The sequence below is a fragment of the Clarias gariepinus genome, chromosome 25, assembly GCF_024256425.1.
Source record: "Clarias gariepinus isolate MV-2021 ecotype Netherlands chromosome 25, CGAR_prim_01v2, whole genome shotgun sequence".
Classification (NCBI taxonomy): Eukaryota; Metazoa; Chordata; class Actinopteri; order Siluriformes; family Clariidae; genus Clarias; species Clarias gariepinus.
In genome coordinates, this window is record NC_071124.1 from 4,011,410 (window position 1) to 4,026,189 (window position 14,780).

Genomic DNA, 14,780 nt, shown 5'->3' on the forward strand with positions numbered 1-14,780 from the left:
GCATTCAGCATCAGCGGTATACTGCACCTGTTTCTCACTGGTTCATGCCTTAAAGGGATTTGCTTTTTAAGCTTGAATGATCCACAGGTCACTGTGGGCTTACTATTCCTCAAGACTACATTAAAAATACAAGAAAATCTGAAAGCAAAATATGAATGGACTTTTGCATGGGACGATATAAACGTTAACCAACCAAGAAAGACACAAGGAAACGTGGTTGATTTTTTTTTCTTCTGTTTAATATGGCTTGATATTTTTATTTCACCATTATGTTCGCAGCCGAACCATACATTCTGACCATTATTACCTGGTGAAAATGGCACTGTGGTGAACTGCGTGTTCAAAGAGCTGGGATGTCGAGAAGCAACCGATCATCTGGTAAACTGTTACATAAAAAGTTTATTATAAAAAAGAAATATTAAAAAAAAAATCAACTTTTGTGAAATGAAAGTGTAATATGGTACATGGAAGATATCCAAATATTGAATCTGCGACTAACAGACCGTCGTATGTTTACCTCATTAGATAACCAGAGCAAGCATACACCAACGTGTGTATACGGAGTGTAGTGTAAAACCTGAAGACTTCCGGATCGGATTCATGATTATATCTATAGCTTAAATTATTGCTCCCATATCGAAAAGAAAATTGCAAATCTGAATGTTCGTTCCCTTGAAAGTTCGTTCCCTTTTTCAAACTAGTAAATACACTTCTGTACACGATGGCTGTAATATCAGTAAACAAGTGTAGGGGGAGGGGTACAAGGAAATACAGACGAAGCATAAATAAGGGTTAAACGCTAAATCACGAGGCCTCGGTTTAAAACAAAACAGTCATATAAAATGTATCGAGAGTGTACGTGAAAAAAAATCGACATGTACCCAATTTCCGTTTCCTCCTTCTCTAGACGTAGTCACATGACAAGATCTGTTCGGTGTTTGTGCTAGAACTAAAAAGTCAAAAGAATATTATATGGCACAATTTATTCCCTTTAATGCACATTAATCCAAATGGTTTTACTCACACTGTGTCCTGCACCCAGGGGTGAAAGTAGGTTTAAATTCTTACTGGTAACCAAAAAGGTGAGGAGAATAAACAGTTCAGAGGTGGACAGTCCTTTAAATCACTTTATGTCTCCACTTATTCCACTTTAGAATATTTTCAGCAAACTAACTATTCCAGGGTTGAATCCCAAATAGCATTAAATAGAAAGCTAGGGTGCTACTTGTAGTGTATAATCCCTTGTTCCACATACCAAATTCTTACCAAGTACTGCCCTTTACCAGGGGTTAGAGAGCGATCTGGAATTTAGCCTTGTGTCTTAAAGGATCTCATAACATCATCAGATGTGTTTTCTTGCTAAAAGTGCTTTCGTGATTGGTTTTGAATGTAGGTTTTGGCAGGCAGCTGCTCTTCCTTCAGTACTGCGGACTGTACAGACCTAATTTCGACTACCCGAGAATTCGAAAACCCAAACATATCTTCAACTACGTTCGTGCTATGAAGGAAACTCTAATCTCGTTCTATTAGGTCTGAATACGGTCAGCTAATTTTGTTGCTAAGACAATGACGCAAATATTCAATCCAGAGAACTTGGAGGTCTGTAGCGACATTAATCAAGACGATCGGATTGGTCTTTGGCACTTATTTGTAAGTATATCTTATTATACTGCTTAATGTATACAGACCGTACTTACAGGAATTACAACCCAAAAGTGCTAGCATCACTAACAATGAATAGAAACAGCGCTTGTTAGCATTATGCATATGAGATTGTCATCGTCGATGTATCAGACTGTCTGTTTCATCGCGGCTTTCAGAAGAAGGCTGGGTTGGTGTGTTCAATGATGCAGCGTTTGCAGTGGCGCTTGACGAAGCGCAGCGCATCGAGAGACACATCGCAGTCCTGCACATTAAGCAGCTGCAGGTCAAAACAGTTAGCCGCCACCACCTGCAGCCCGCGGCCCGTGATGCTCTCGCATGCCTTCAGGCTCAGGCGCTTCAGATTGAAGCAGTTGAGCGCGAGGACCTCCAGCCCGGCATCCGACACCAGTGGGCACTTCCCGATGTCCAGGCTCTTGAGCTTGGGACAGCTCTTGGCCAGGTGCTCGATGCCGTGGTCCGTGAGGCCCTCGCAGCCTCTGGCGTTCAGATAACGTAGCCTGGAGCAGTACTTAGCGATGTAACGCACTCCTACGTCGGTGATCCGGCCACAGTGCGCTATGCTCAGGTAGCGCAAGTGACCCTCCAGCTTGGCAATCTCGCGCAGACCGAAGTCACTGATGAAGCGGCAGTCACTAACGCTCAGCTCGCGCACCGCCGGGCAGTAGATGACGAGGAAACGCAGACCCTCGTCGGTCAGGCGCACGCAGCGGCGCATGTACAGGTGCGTGAGCTGCGTGCAGTGAGCCGCGATGATGTGCAGACCCTCGTCCTCAAGTGCAAAGCAGTCGCTCATGTCTAGGTAGCGGATTGAGATCTGCTGGCCGTGTAGAGGAGAAAGTTTGATGGACGCTTCCCGCGTCAGACTGATGCACGTCACCTTCGAGCATCCTGCACATGGAAAAGAGATCATTAGGGGCAATACTTAATAAAATAATTACATGTTGTTAAATATGTGATACCAAATGGTTTCATAGGGGCATTTAAGTCAAACAGGGACTTGTGATGAAATGTACAGTGATGAGACTCTTGGCCATAATTAATGGTGAAAATGTTTTAAAGAAGGCCATACATCTCTGAATAACGATTCTAGTCGAGGTGGCTCAGAGCCCACTGCATCTGTTCCTGTGAACATTGAGCCAGTGGATGCATGATCCCTGAAAATAGTCAAACAACTTGTTGAGGAAGAGACGCATCTGTCTGTGTAAAATGTGCACACAATCATTCACCAGCACCACTTGAACGTTACAGGAACTTGGCTTAAAGTTAATCCCACATCCCCTGTACAGTCCTGACCTCGCTCCAAGCCATTTCCATATGTTTGGGCCATTAAAGGAGTTCCTGGGAGGCCGGCGTTTCAGAAATGAATCAAACAAGCAATCAAAAATAAAGAGTTTTGATTCTCATAACTGTGTTAAAAGTCCTGGTTTGACCTGAACGTCACTTTTAACACAGCCTTAATTGGAACAAATTATCGAATTAGACCTAATATGTTAAAAAGAGCATGAGCATGAAAAAGAATGCTAACAAGGCAAATAACCATTATCCATCAACACAATGCTGTTATTGCTATCTTTGACTAATTGGTAATCTTCGTCATGGCTTGTTGAAGTGGCTGAAATAAGTTCTTCTCTCTGCTTACAGACGTTTTGTGTCAGACGAGGTTTGTTAGCAAGGAAACGATCGACCCCACCTCTTCTGCAATCTGGATTCGTTCAGGGTTGAATTAGCTTTCATAATCAGGTCAGAATATTCCAGATGTTTCACTTCGAGTCGTTTCTTACACAAATCACTGGAGGCTATAGCTGGAAATCCATCATGTAATACATGTGTTCTGAGACAGCAGGCACCTCTGCATTGCTTCACCATATGCATAGAGAGGTTCAGTCAGGAGTGGCTTCTATACCAGGGGATAAGTGTGTGTTAAAAAAATTCTGTCTTAAATGTTGAAGAGGAGAAACATCTGAAATGAGTTATTTTCTTGTAGGTTAGGATGGAGGGATAAAGGGGAGTGGAGGGGGAGGGGGCTCTCAGCCAGGGTTAGAAAAGATCTAGAAAAAAAAGGTGTTATTCAACAGAGGGCGCCATGCATCAGGCATTCTCCAGGAGAGAGCGTGAACTTCTGAAAATGGCGTCACTTGTTCCTCGCACCCCAACAGGAAGTGCAGGAAGTCTGAAATAAAACACCAGGAAAAGGTTTGTTGCAGGAGGAGGAGGAGGGACTGAATTTTTGACTGGACAAGGATTATAAAGTCCATCCTTAGAGAGATATCAGATATTGTTTTAAGCCTGCAAATGAAAGATGGGTGGCTTGGGGGATTTATCCGAGCTAAGAGGACTGTTAAAGCTGACAGTTGTTCTGGTGCATACTGGAGCCAATATGGAAAGAAACACCAGAAGCAACTCAGCGTGCAGATTTAATTTCTGTTCATCAAAAAATCATTCACATGAGAAATTTTCATCCAATGAGCAGAACAGACTATCCCAAAACTCGTCGAGGTCAGAGGTCATGCTCGTGCCTGGGTTTATTTTCCTCTCGGAGAATAAAGAATGCCGGGCGGAAAGAGCTATTGATATATTTCCCAGGTCTGGGAGGAAGTCAGAATATATTTGGAATAATCTATGAGTAAGAAAGACCCCTGCAGCTGTCGTACATGATGAGCAATAAATGGAGCAGAAACGGCAAACTGTTTGGCCCAGACTCCGTTTGGCTCTGTGAACGCTTAGCTGTTTTTAAACTTGACTCGGATTCTGTTTGGGTTAAGCGGTGCTTGGCTCAGGATGTGTTTAGGTCAAGATGAATTTTGTGCAAGTGTTTAGTTCTTTATATGCTAGACAGAGTCACACATTGTTTAGACCAGAAAGGGACAAGATTGAGCCAGACAGTTTTTGATCTGTACTGTGTATGGGCCAGATAATATGTTAAATCAGTAAAAATCTGGGTCAGATAATATTCGTATACAGTCATATTTGGCCTAGGTGAACTTCGATCCGATCCAAAATATGGCCAGGTATTTAGTATTTAGTTCAAGATAACTTTGCTTTACATTTTCATTTAGAACATATTTGAGAAAGGTAGTATTTGATTTGCGTAATATTTCGGCTAGGACACAATACGGACACAGTCCGTATTCAGTCAAGGTACCGTTTCGGGACATTTTTGGCCAGGTTGCATGGGATACAGTCCATATTTAAGCCAGGTATTATTTGATTTGGGTGAAATTTTGCAGGAGGTATGTAACTTGGACCAAATTTGACCAGGTATTATGTGATTTACTCAACATTTGGGTCAGATGGTATTGGATTGTTTGGGGGCAATATTTGGCCAGGTAGTGTTGGATTTGGGTAACGTTTGGCCAGGTAGTGTTGGATTTGGGTAACATTTGGCCAGGTAGTGTTGGATTTGGGTAACGTTTGGCCAGGTAGTGTTGGATTTGGGTAACATTTGGCCAGGTAGTATTGGATTTGGGTAACGTCTGGCCAGGTAGTATTGGATTTGGGTAACATTTGGCCAGGTAGTATTGGATTTGGGTAACGTCTGGCCAGGTAGTATTGGATTTGGGTAACGTTTGGCCAGGTAGTATTGGATTTGGGTAACGTCTGGCCAGGTAGTATTGGATTTGGGTAACGTTTGGCCAGGTAGTGTTGGATTTGGGTAACGTTTGGCCAGATAGTATTGGATTTGGGTAACGTCTGGCCAGGTAGTTTTGGATTTGCTCCATATTTGAGCTAGGGAGTCTTTGATTTGGGTAATACTTGGCCAGGTTGTATTTGATTTGGGTAATACTTGGTCAAGTATTATTTAATTATAGGTAGTATTTGCTACAGTCCATGTTTGGCCAGGTAGTATTTGCCAATAATAAGATCTGGACAGGTAGTATTTGATTTGTGCAATATTTGGTATGTGATTTAGGCCCTATTTTGGGCTAAGTAGTATTTAATTGAAGCTATATTTGGGTCAGGTAGTATTTAACATTGTCTGCATGTATTCAATTACATTTTGACTTCATTTCAAATGTAAATTGTTTTGTCAGAAGACAAACGTGGGTGGTGTGTATTGTGGCCAAACTTTAAATATAGTTCAATAAGGATGTGTTATTATTACCATTATACAGTCAGTGTTTAGGCCTGTCTCTGTTCTGGGCCTTTGGGCCTCGGGTTGTTTTCTGTTGAAGTATTGTATGTCTCTGACTCGCACAGACAGTCAAGTAAGTGCAGTACATTTACAGGGCTGCTGCAGGTCAGTAAGTTTGTAAAATATTACTGATAATTACACAGTTGCATTCCTGGCTTATCATCTACAAGGAATTCCAAAGTCAGTTAAGGGTAGGCATATGGACCTCGGTTAATAAATGATATTCTCTTTAATTACATGAATTTATGTGGGGATTAAACTTGAAAACACAGTCTTCTATCATTTCTTACAGCTACGGCGGACGTTGTTTTTTGGTTGTTTTGTTCTGGCTCTGTGGGAAGCTGATTATCCACATGCCCTGCTTTTTTCCTGTGTAAGTAAGTTTTCATTCAAAGACATCTGTAAATCCCCAAACTCTGAGAACATGTAATTTCTTGCCACAGAAAGACATCAAGGACTATATGCACATTAAACGAGTCCCATGAGTATGTGTGATGTGTGTTTGATGGATCCATTGACTCCTACAAGCACGGACACGGTGGCTAACATTGTGGAAGAGTAAAACGTTGACGTTTATTTTTATTTAAAATACTAAGGAAGCTTCCCAAAGAAAATTTTAAAATAAAATTTAATACAAGGATGATAAAATAATGAATTATAAGACACTAGGACACAAAATAAGCTAAACAATAAACCGTAGAGCATATTCACCTGAGACATCCAGGTGCTCGAGGTTAGGGCATCGTGAGACCACCTCGAACACAGCCTCGTTGGACACGTTGTAGCAGCCGGCCAGATCGAGGCGCCGCAGCTCGGGGCAGCACTGCGCCACTGTGTAAAGCCCACGGTCGGTAAGTCTGCGACAGCCATTCAACACCACCGTTTCCACGGTTAAACATACGTTGGGTGTATCCTGACATAGACGACGCGTAAGCACCCGCAATGCCCGGTCCACATGTGCCACGTCACCTGTCAGGCGCACTGTCCTCCAGAGCCGTGGGTCCCATGCCAAGTTATACCATCGGCGGCACACCCGGGCGCACCGACACAGCTGGTTGGTGGGCAGATGAGCGAAGATCTGCAGAAAGGCGTGGTCAGGCAGCATGTCAATGGGTGCCCCCTGAAGATGGTCTTTGGACTGGCACATGCCACGCTGTGGATAAGCGAGGCCGACAGTCTCGGGAGCGAAGGACAACGAGGAGCCATTGAAGAACGCAGGCGAAGATCGCGGGAGGATGAGAGCAGGACTGGGCGTGCTCAGAGTGCGCATGCTCACGTCCGAGTCTGAGAAGAGAGATAAATTAAGGAAAAAACAGATTAACAGATACAGTGTGTTATAGTTTTTTTAAAAAAAAGCTATTTTGTTTAAAAGACTGTATCTATAACCTACTATACCAACAAGTGCATGGTTTCAATGACCAAGATCTCACATAGCTAACAAAGCCATAGCTGACCTCAATGGTGCATACTCTGCTCGAAACACTATGTGACAGAAAGAACCACCCCAGGTCCTAAAAAAGCCAAAGCAACCTGATCGCTTTCTAGATACCAAAGATAAACACCATATGTGGAAAGTTATCAGGCCATCATGGGCTACAATATACACCATGTGGCTGTGACAATGTTTTCCTCTATGATGAAAGACGTCTACACTTCTCAGTTTAAAAAAGCACAGAACAAGAAGCCTAATGAGACACCAAGACTGTCTTTCTTGCCAGTGTAAATATTTTTTTATTAATACATTTAATTCTTATACCTCTTATCCTGTATAGGGTCTCTGGGAGCCTGGAACCTTTTCCAGGAGACATCGGTGGATTCTGGAGAGGGTGCCAATTCATTGCAGGACATACTCTCAATCACACACTGTGGGCAATTTGGGGACATGTCTTTGCATGTGTTTGGACAGAGGAAGGAAACTGGAGTATATGAGGAAACGCACCAAGCACAGTAAGAACACGCAAACAGACCCAAGGCGAGAAGCGAACCCTCAACCCTGGAGGTGTGAGGCCACGGTGTTAACCACTATTCCACCGTGCTGCCAGCGTGATTATCAAATTATTAAAAAGCGTTTCCTAGACATCCAGAAGTCCTGCAAGTGGACCTTCTGTTATAAGCTTCTAAATTTACTGTACTTTAGGGAACTATGGAAACAGATTAGACTGCAAAATCTGTAATAAAAAGCCTCTTTCTGTAATCTGAATAAAAAGCCTCTTTCCACTTCATCGATGACATTAAAACGATTCAACACTAAGGCGGTGTTTGTTGCACAGCTAACAGCATTGTGGATGACCCTTTCCACACCTTCGACAGAAATTTTACTCCTCTGCCATCTGGCAGAAGATACCGGAGCATCTGGTGCTTTCGTGTAACATCGTCTTCCTCGAGTTGTCACGCTCCTCAACACCCAATGACTCCCCAAAACACAAGGCTCAAATACCATCACGATGGAGTAAAAAGACTGGGATCATGAGTTTCGACCCTCTGAAATTTATTATGGACAAAAGACAAGTTGTTGAAATAATCTGAGCCAATGTTGGCTCTTGTCCTCTTAAGTCATTTCCTCAGTAACTCTATTAGCTGTCCTCACCATCTATTTGCTGGTTTATGTCGTGGACTAATGGCTTAGACTTCAGGAAATGCCACCAATTCACTGTGAGCGGTACGGAAGCCATACACACTAACATTACTCTCTAAAGACAGGCGCTAGGTTTCCTGATCCTGCCCAGCCTGTCCATTCTGTTCACGTCTCTCCAGCTCCTGGACGCAACGACCCAGGCTTTACCTCGTGGTGGAAATGAAAACTTTGATACTTAATCTCTGCATGCCATGTGTTTTTAAATGAGAAAACAGAAAGACCTTCACCAAGAATGTTTATATATATATATATATATATATAGAAAGTCATTAATACAACGTTGTCAAATTCTATTTTCTAAAGATTAGCATTGAACTTGAACTTGAAGTCATTGAACCACATCACATCACAGTTGAATTCTCAAATCTGATTAGTCAGAATGTGTTCAAATCAACGTCGGTGCTTTACGACAAATACAACGCATAGAATCCAATCATAGAGACACCCACCACAGCATAAATAGCTACAAGTTATACTGCATCAAGACTTTTTAACGTGTAATCATTAACATTTACATTTACTGTATGTTTAAGGCATTTCCCAGGCCAGAGCAACTTATAAAAGTGCCCTGACGTCAGGGGTAGCTCAGTGGTTAAGACATTGGACTACGAATCATCCAGGGTTCAAACTCCAGTGCTACCAAACTGATGGGCCCTTGAACAAGGCCCTTAATCCTCAACTGTACCATGAGATATAATGGATCTAAATAAGTGCATCTGCCTGTTTGAAGACTTAGTTCTTCTAGAGGACTTTGTTCTACCTCCAAAACAGAAAAGAGTTTTTCCAGTACCCTGAGTACAAGGAGTGCAAGAGAGAGAGTTCGGAAGGAGCGTGGTACCATGCGATAAGTGCTTTGAGGTAGGTGGGTGCTGGTCGGTTATGTAATGAGGGCGTAATGTAACAACATTACACTGCATATGGCGCCCAACAGGCAAGAAACCCAATACCACCAGATCAGCCTCCAAACTCACCAGATCCCCATCCGAGCGATTACCCATAGGATGCGCCCGATCCTTAGAGGCCCCAACTGTTGCCAACATTCTGGTGCCAGAGACCACAGCACAACTCTGAGAGGTCTTGTGGAGTCATGCCCCGATGGGCCAGAGCTGCCTCGGTGCCACATGCTGATCCCACACCATACTAGGTTGTTCAGGCTGATCAGTGCATTTTAATATTAAACAGCTAAAACATCCATAATTAAATATAAATATTAATAAATGACTAATGAAATAAAAACAGGATTTTGGCTTATACTGTCCTAGGGTACTGGATCTCCAAAAAGCTAACTCTCTATTTCCATGCATACAGCCACAATATTGTTCTTTGCAGCAGATGTTTTTTGTCCCCAACAGTTATAATAATCAAAGAGGAAAGTATTCAAATTTAGACAGGAAGCTGGTAGTGTTTCCCATCATGTGGCACGCTGGCATGTTGGCGGCTGGGTTTCCAGTTCAGTGCCATCGAGCGTCCCCATATGGAAACCACATCGCTGTAAAAAACAGCAGTCGTGCTAGGCAAGCCCACTCCGGTCGCCTGTTTAAGACATTTTAAAAGGGACCAGAGATAAGAAACAAGACCATCAAGTCTAAATGTAAAAGCCAGAACATGATGAGAAATGTTAAACACAGATATACAAGTGTATGGGCTTAGTGCCTGTAGAAAAGACAGCCAAAACCACACTGCTTTAGAAATCTCAAGGCAATGACCCTGACCTGTAGTTCGGAGCGCTACGCAGAACGGTGTTGCAATTCTACAAGGTGTGCATTGTAACCAGTGTGCAAGACGTCAAGCTGTGAATACTGCCTGCAGCTGGCGGGCGGAAAGCTTAACCCAGTTGCACTTTCAGTGCCACCACTGCTGATGCTGGAGCGGAGTTGATGTGGTGGCCTTCGCTTTAGCCTCACACGCTACAATACCACTCTTTTTTGTGAGCATGACCAGGCCGCAGCTTCTAAAGGAACCCCTGAAGTGCAATTACTGGGAGGTTTTGCGACCCCAAGGGAGCGTGCAGTCGCCTTTATTTTCAGCGTGCCACTCTAGCCTGGCGTCTTGGACACAATAACAAGTTAAAAACAAAGCAAGGCTAGAGAATCAAAGCATAACATTATAGACAATATACTGTTTGGAGCAAGTAAGATCCTCTTTGAGGGGAAAAAGTGTCATGTCGGGGTGCTCAGTCACAAGGGATGACCTTAATTCACCTTGCTGAATAAATTAAGAATCTACTAATCCCCTTTTCAGTGACATTCCAAACATCCTGAAGGCATCCGTTAGGTCCGTGATGACCCTAAACACACTCAGAGTTCTGACCTGTTAACTCAAGTTTCCTACAGAGAGCCTGAATTTACAGGAAACGAGCAGCATGTCTCATCAAATGCTCTTTGAGCATCTGGACAGTTCTTGAAGTCATCTTAGACTTGTGGTTTTGATCAGGACGAAGCTGAACGACTGGGTGGAAAATCTGAGTTTGTGTTAAATATGTGACAGGCAGGTGTTACTGCATCATAAAATATAACAGCCTATCGTATTCGATGTGTCGCAAACACAAGTCATGCAGCGCTGGCGTGTACAATCGGGTCGAGGGTGTGGCTAATTTATAATTCGTATAGTTAAGAGAATCTGTATTTTTTTTGTTTATATGCAAACCTTCCTCAAGACTGTAACAGGAGTCACATTAAAGTTCAAAGTGACATAGTTTCAGGGAAAGTAAAGGGATTTACGTCACAAAAAATAAATAAAAATTGGCAAACCCTGGTCTTAATAAACAAAGCTAAGATAATTATGACTGTGTTCACGGCATTTGTTACACAATGAAATGAAGCAGAAAAACAAGCAACGTAGAGCTGGAAAATGTCCTCGTAAACCTTGTACGAAAACACACTTGTGGGAAACAATTGGCAAATCTTTAACTTCTTGGAGAAATCACAAAAATTACCCAATAACAGATACATGTCCTCAATAAACGACAAAAAAAATCTATAAATCGCAAGTTTAAAACATTTTATGTAGAGATGAGGGAGAAAATCATTCAGTTATGAAATGCGATTCTTTTATGTGCTGCTTCACGTATCATCTCCCTGACTCCAAAACCAATTTTTAAAAGAAAATTTTACATATATAAAAGAGCTGAATCGGTCGATCAGCCAGTGACCAGAATTGTCTGGTTTTCAGTTTGATTGGCTGTGACCGCTGATCAGTCTCAGATATAAACAAGTCTGTACAGCTTCAGAGTGGCGCAACAGAAACGCCTTTTTATGGTGCTGTATGTTTTTTATGCATTTTTTGGTTACATGATCGAAAAATCACATGCAATAAAAGCCTTCGATCTGGCCTCAGACTGTGCTCATCCTATCACCCGGAAATCGCGAGGTAGATTCTCGGGTGATGCTGTAACCTCCCACAGTTGGAGGTCTAGAGAGAACTGATTGGCCGAGCTCTCTCAGTGGGGAGGGATGAGAGGTACTTAGTGCTCCCACATTAATCACGGCTCTACAGCTAATCAGGGGCGTCTGTGAGCTCAGAGAGTGTGTTATAAAAACCCCAACAAGTGCGTGAGTGAGCAGTTCGAAAAGATGCGGTCAGCTGGCGTCACGTGGTTAGTACTACCACTAGTTTAATGTGGGAGCCCGCTAGTGATGGTCAGGAATTAAATACGATTAAAATTAGGGATAGAAAAAAAAAGTATTTTCCTTCAAACTCTGGGAGCGAATTAGTCTCAAACCCACTCATTACACAAGTCCCAAAAAACGTTATTTAATTACTTATTAAACGTTTTTAAAGGTTTCAAATTGTAACAAAACCAGGAAAAAATTTAATATCAAATCAGGATATTTGTAACACTGTGACACAGCTCTGTCCTTTGGCCATTATTACCATGTCACTATTAAAAAATAAAAATGCGGCAACCCCAAATTCAAACGTTTGATTTGCTTCTTATAAGACACATCGATTCAGTCAAATCACTTCCTAACTGTGCTACAGTTTGACTCTCGTCTCAGCAGCTTTAAAATAACTTCCACCTCTCCAACTACAACTTTTTTCAAAACCAAACCAAATCTCTAACAACTTCTTCAGATCTTCAAAAGAAAAAAGAAAAACCCACTTCTCATTAAGTCTGCGGGTTTATCGTCCTCCTCTAAGCCTGTCTGCAGTGCATTATGGGCTGTAAATTAGTATTCCAGACAGGTATGATGAAGAATTCAGACGCACCACCCGTCTTTGGATCCCATTCCCGTCTGAACGTTAACCCTTCCATGTAATCTACATCCGACTACAGGGTGGACAGAGGAAACATCTTTCTTAAAAACTTCTCATCACTCAATCCTTTTCAGGGTGTTAACCTACGATAAGGTGCATTTTTGTAGCAGCACACTTAATCTGTCATGCACGAAGGACGGTTCAGGTTCCCAGCTCTACATAGCTCATGCAAAACTCCCGTGTGATGTCATTTTGGCTTGGCTTACTGCATAGACCTCTGTGCTCTCTGGCTCATAACAGGAATACCAGCATAGGGGGGAGAAAAAACGCTTACTTACTTACTGGATGTTGGCTGTTGGTCTGGTAGTTATTTCTTACTATAGTCTCTCTAATCAACACCCTCTGACCAGTAAGATTCTGCAGTCTGTAATTTAAAAACTATATATTTCAAGGTGTCAAACATGAGCGTCATGGGAACTCACGGTTCTGCTTCATAAAATCAGTAAAGACATTTAGGACTCAATGGCAGGGTTTCTCCATCCCTTATGAGAGTAGGATTTGGATGTATTATAGGATTCACCACATTATTCATGCTTACCCTACCCTATACACTCTCCTATATATTCATTGGGATAAAAAAATTCCAGGTGTAGTAAATGTATAACTTTCTGACTCATTACACAGTTACATGTCCTGAAGATAAATATAAACTGGCATGGTGTACTTGGTCATTGCTGGCTCTTGGTCATTTGTATTCATGTTTTTCTTAATTCCATGTTCTGAGCTATCACTATGAATCATTGATGTTTAGACCATAGCCTGTAGTTATTTGAGGAACACTGCTCACCTTCTTCGACACCATTAGTGCCTTCTGTTGGAGATGTTTGAGGCAGTGACAATTCCACTAGCATTGTAGCTTGTTACCTGACTTAGTTTTTTCCGGTTCAATGATAAAATTATACTCGGTCACACAGTATGTTCTGTACATATTTTGGAAAACTATGGAATTGTAGTGGAAGATTACTAATAACGACTACTGATTGTTACCTTTTAAGTCATTAGTACAGACGAATCGTGATTCTAAAATGTTCCTTGAAGTGAGTTTTGATATTGTAAAATAAAGTTAAATATATACTGTACATAATTCTAGCTAGCTTGTACTACAGTATATAGTCAGTCTTTATATTACGATACACAATCTAGTGCAAATCCGGTATCAGCGAGAATAAAAGGAAAGGTGTACAGGACAGTGGTGAGACCAGCGATGCTCTACGGCTTAGAGACAGTGGTGCTGAAGAAAAGACAGGAGGCAGAGTTGGAGGTAGCAGAGCTGAAGATGTTGAGGTTCTCTTTGGAAGTGACAAGGATGGATAGGATTAAGAATGAGTTTATCAGAGGGACAACCCACGTTAGATGTTTTGAAGATAAAGTCAGAGAGGCCAGATTGAGGTGGTTTGGACATGTTCAGAGGAGAGATTGTGAATATATCGGTAGAAGGATGCTGAGGTTGGAACCGCCAGGCAGGAGGTCTAGAGGAAGACCAAAGAGGAGATTTATGGATGCAGTGAGAGAGGACATGAAGTTAGTTGGTGTGAGAGAAGAGGATGCAGAGAATAGGGTTAGATGGAGGCTGATGATTCGCTGTGGCGACCCCTGAAAGGGAACAGCCGAAAGACAAAGAAGAAGAATCTAGTGCAATCCTACCATGAGTTGATGGATATCAAAGTGACCCATTCCAGATCCTCTGTCATTAAGATAAGCAATGAAACCAAGGTCTTAGACACGACTCCTTCACATTGCAGAAGGGAATGTATGGAATGCCACTTTGCCATGTTGCTTTTAAGCCAGTTGCACATCGCGCTCCACTGGCAGCTACGCTAATACAGCATCCAATTATCAAACCATCTCCTGCTAACGACACTGTTGCAAAGCATCATCATTACTAAAGAAAAACATCTTGATGCACGGCACATGTTGAGTCGCTGCATCTCAAGAAAGTTCAGGGATAAGCGCTTTGAAAAACGGACTCCGGTGCTTATCTTTCACTCGGACTCTTAAAAGTAATCTGAGCAGAAAATCTCTCTTCTGAAGGACACGAGTGATATGTACGGAGTGCAGAGTCTCCATACTTGCAGCTAAATACTGAATGTT

General features: G+C 42.3%; 1 protein-coding gene across 2 annotated transcripts in view; it reads right to left on the reverse strand.

Moving 5' to 3' along the window:
- Positions 1-230: 230 nt before the first annotated feature.
- The window catches only part of fbxl7 (F-box and leucine-rich repeat protein 7), a 42,034-nt gene continuing 27,484 nt past the window's right edge, over positions 231-14,780 (reverse strand). For both annotated transcript variants that reach the window (XM_053487272.1, XM_053487271.1), the window contains exons 3-4: positions 6,509-7,081; positions 231-2,553 (exon numbers count right to left, since the gene is read on the reverse strand). In XM_053487272.1, coding sequence (XP_053343247.1) covers positions 1,817-2,553; positions 6,509-7,067 — 1,296 coding nt within the window. In that variant the 5' untranslated portion in view covers positions 7,068-7,081 and the 3' untranslated portion in view covers positions 231-1,816. The remainder of the gene's footprint in view (positions 2,554-6,508; positions 7,082-14,780) is intronic.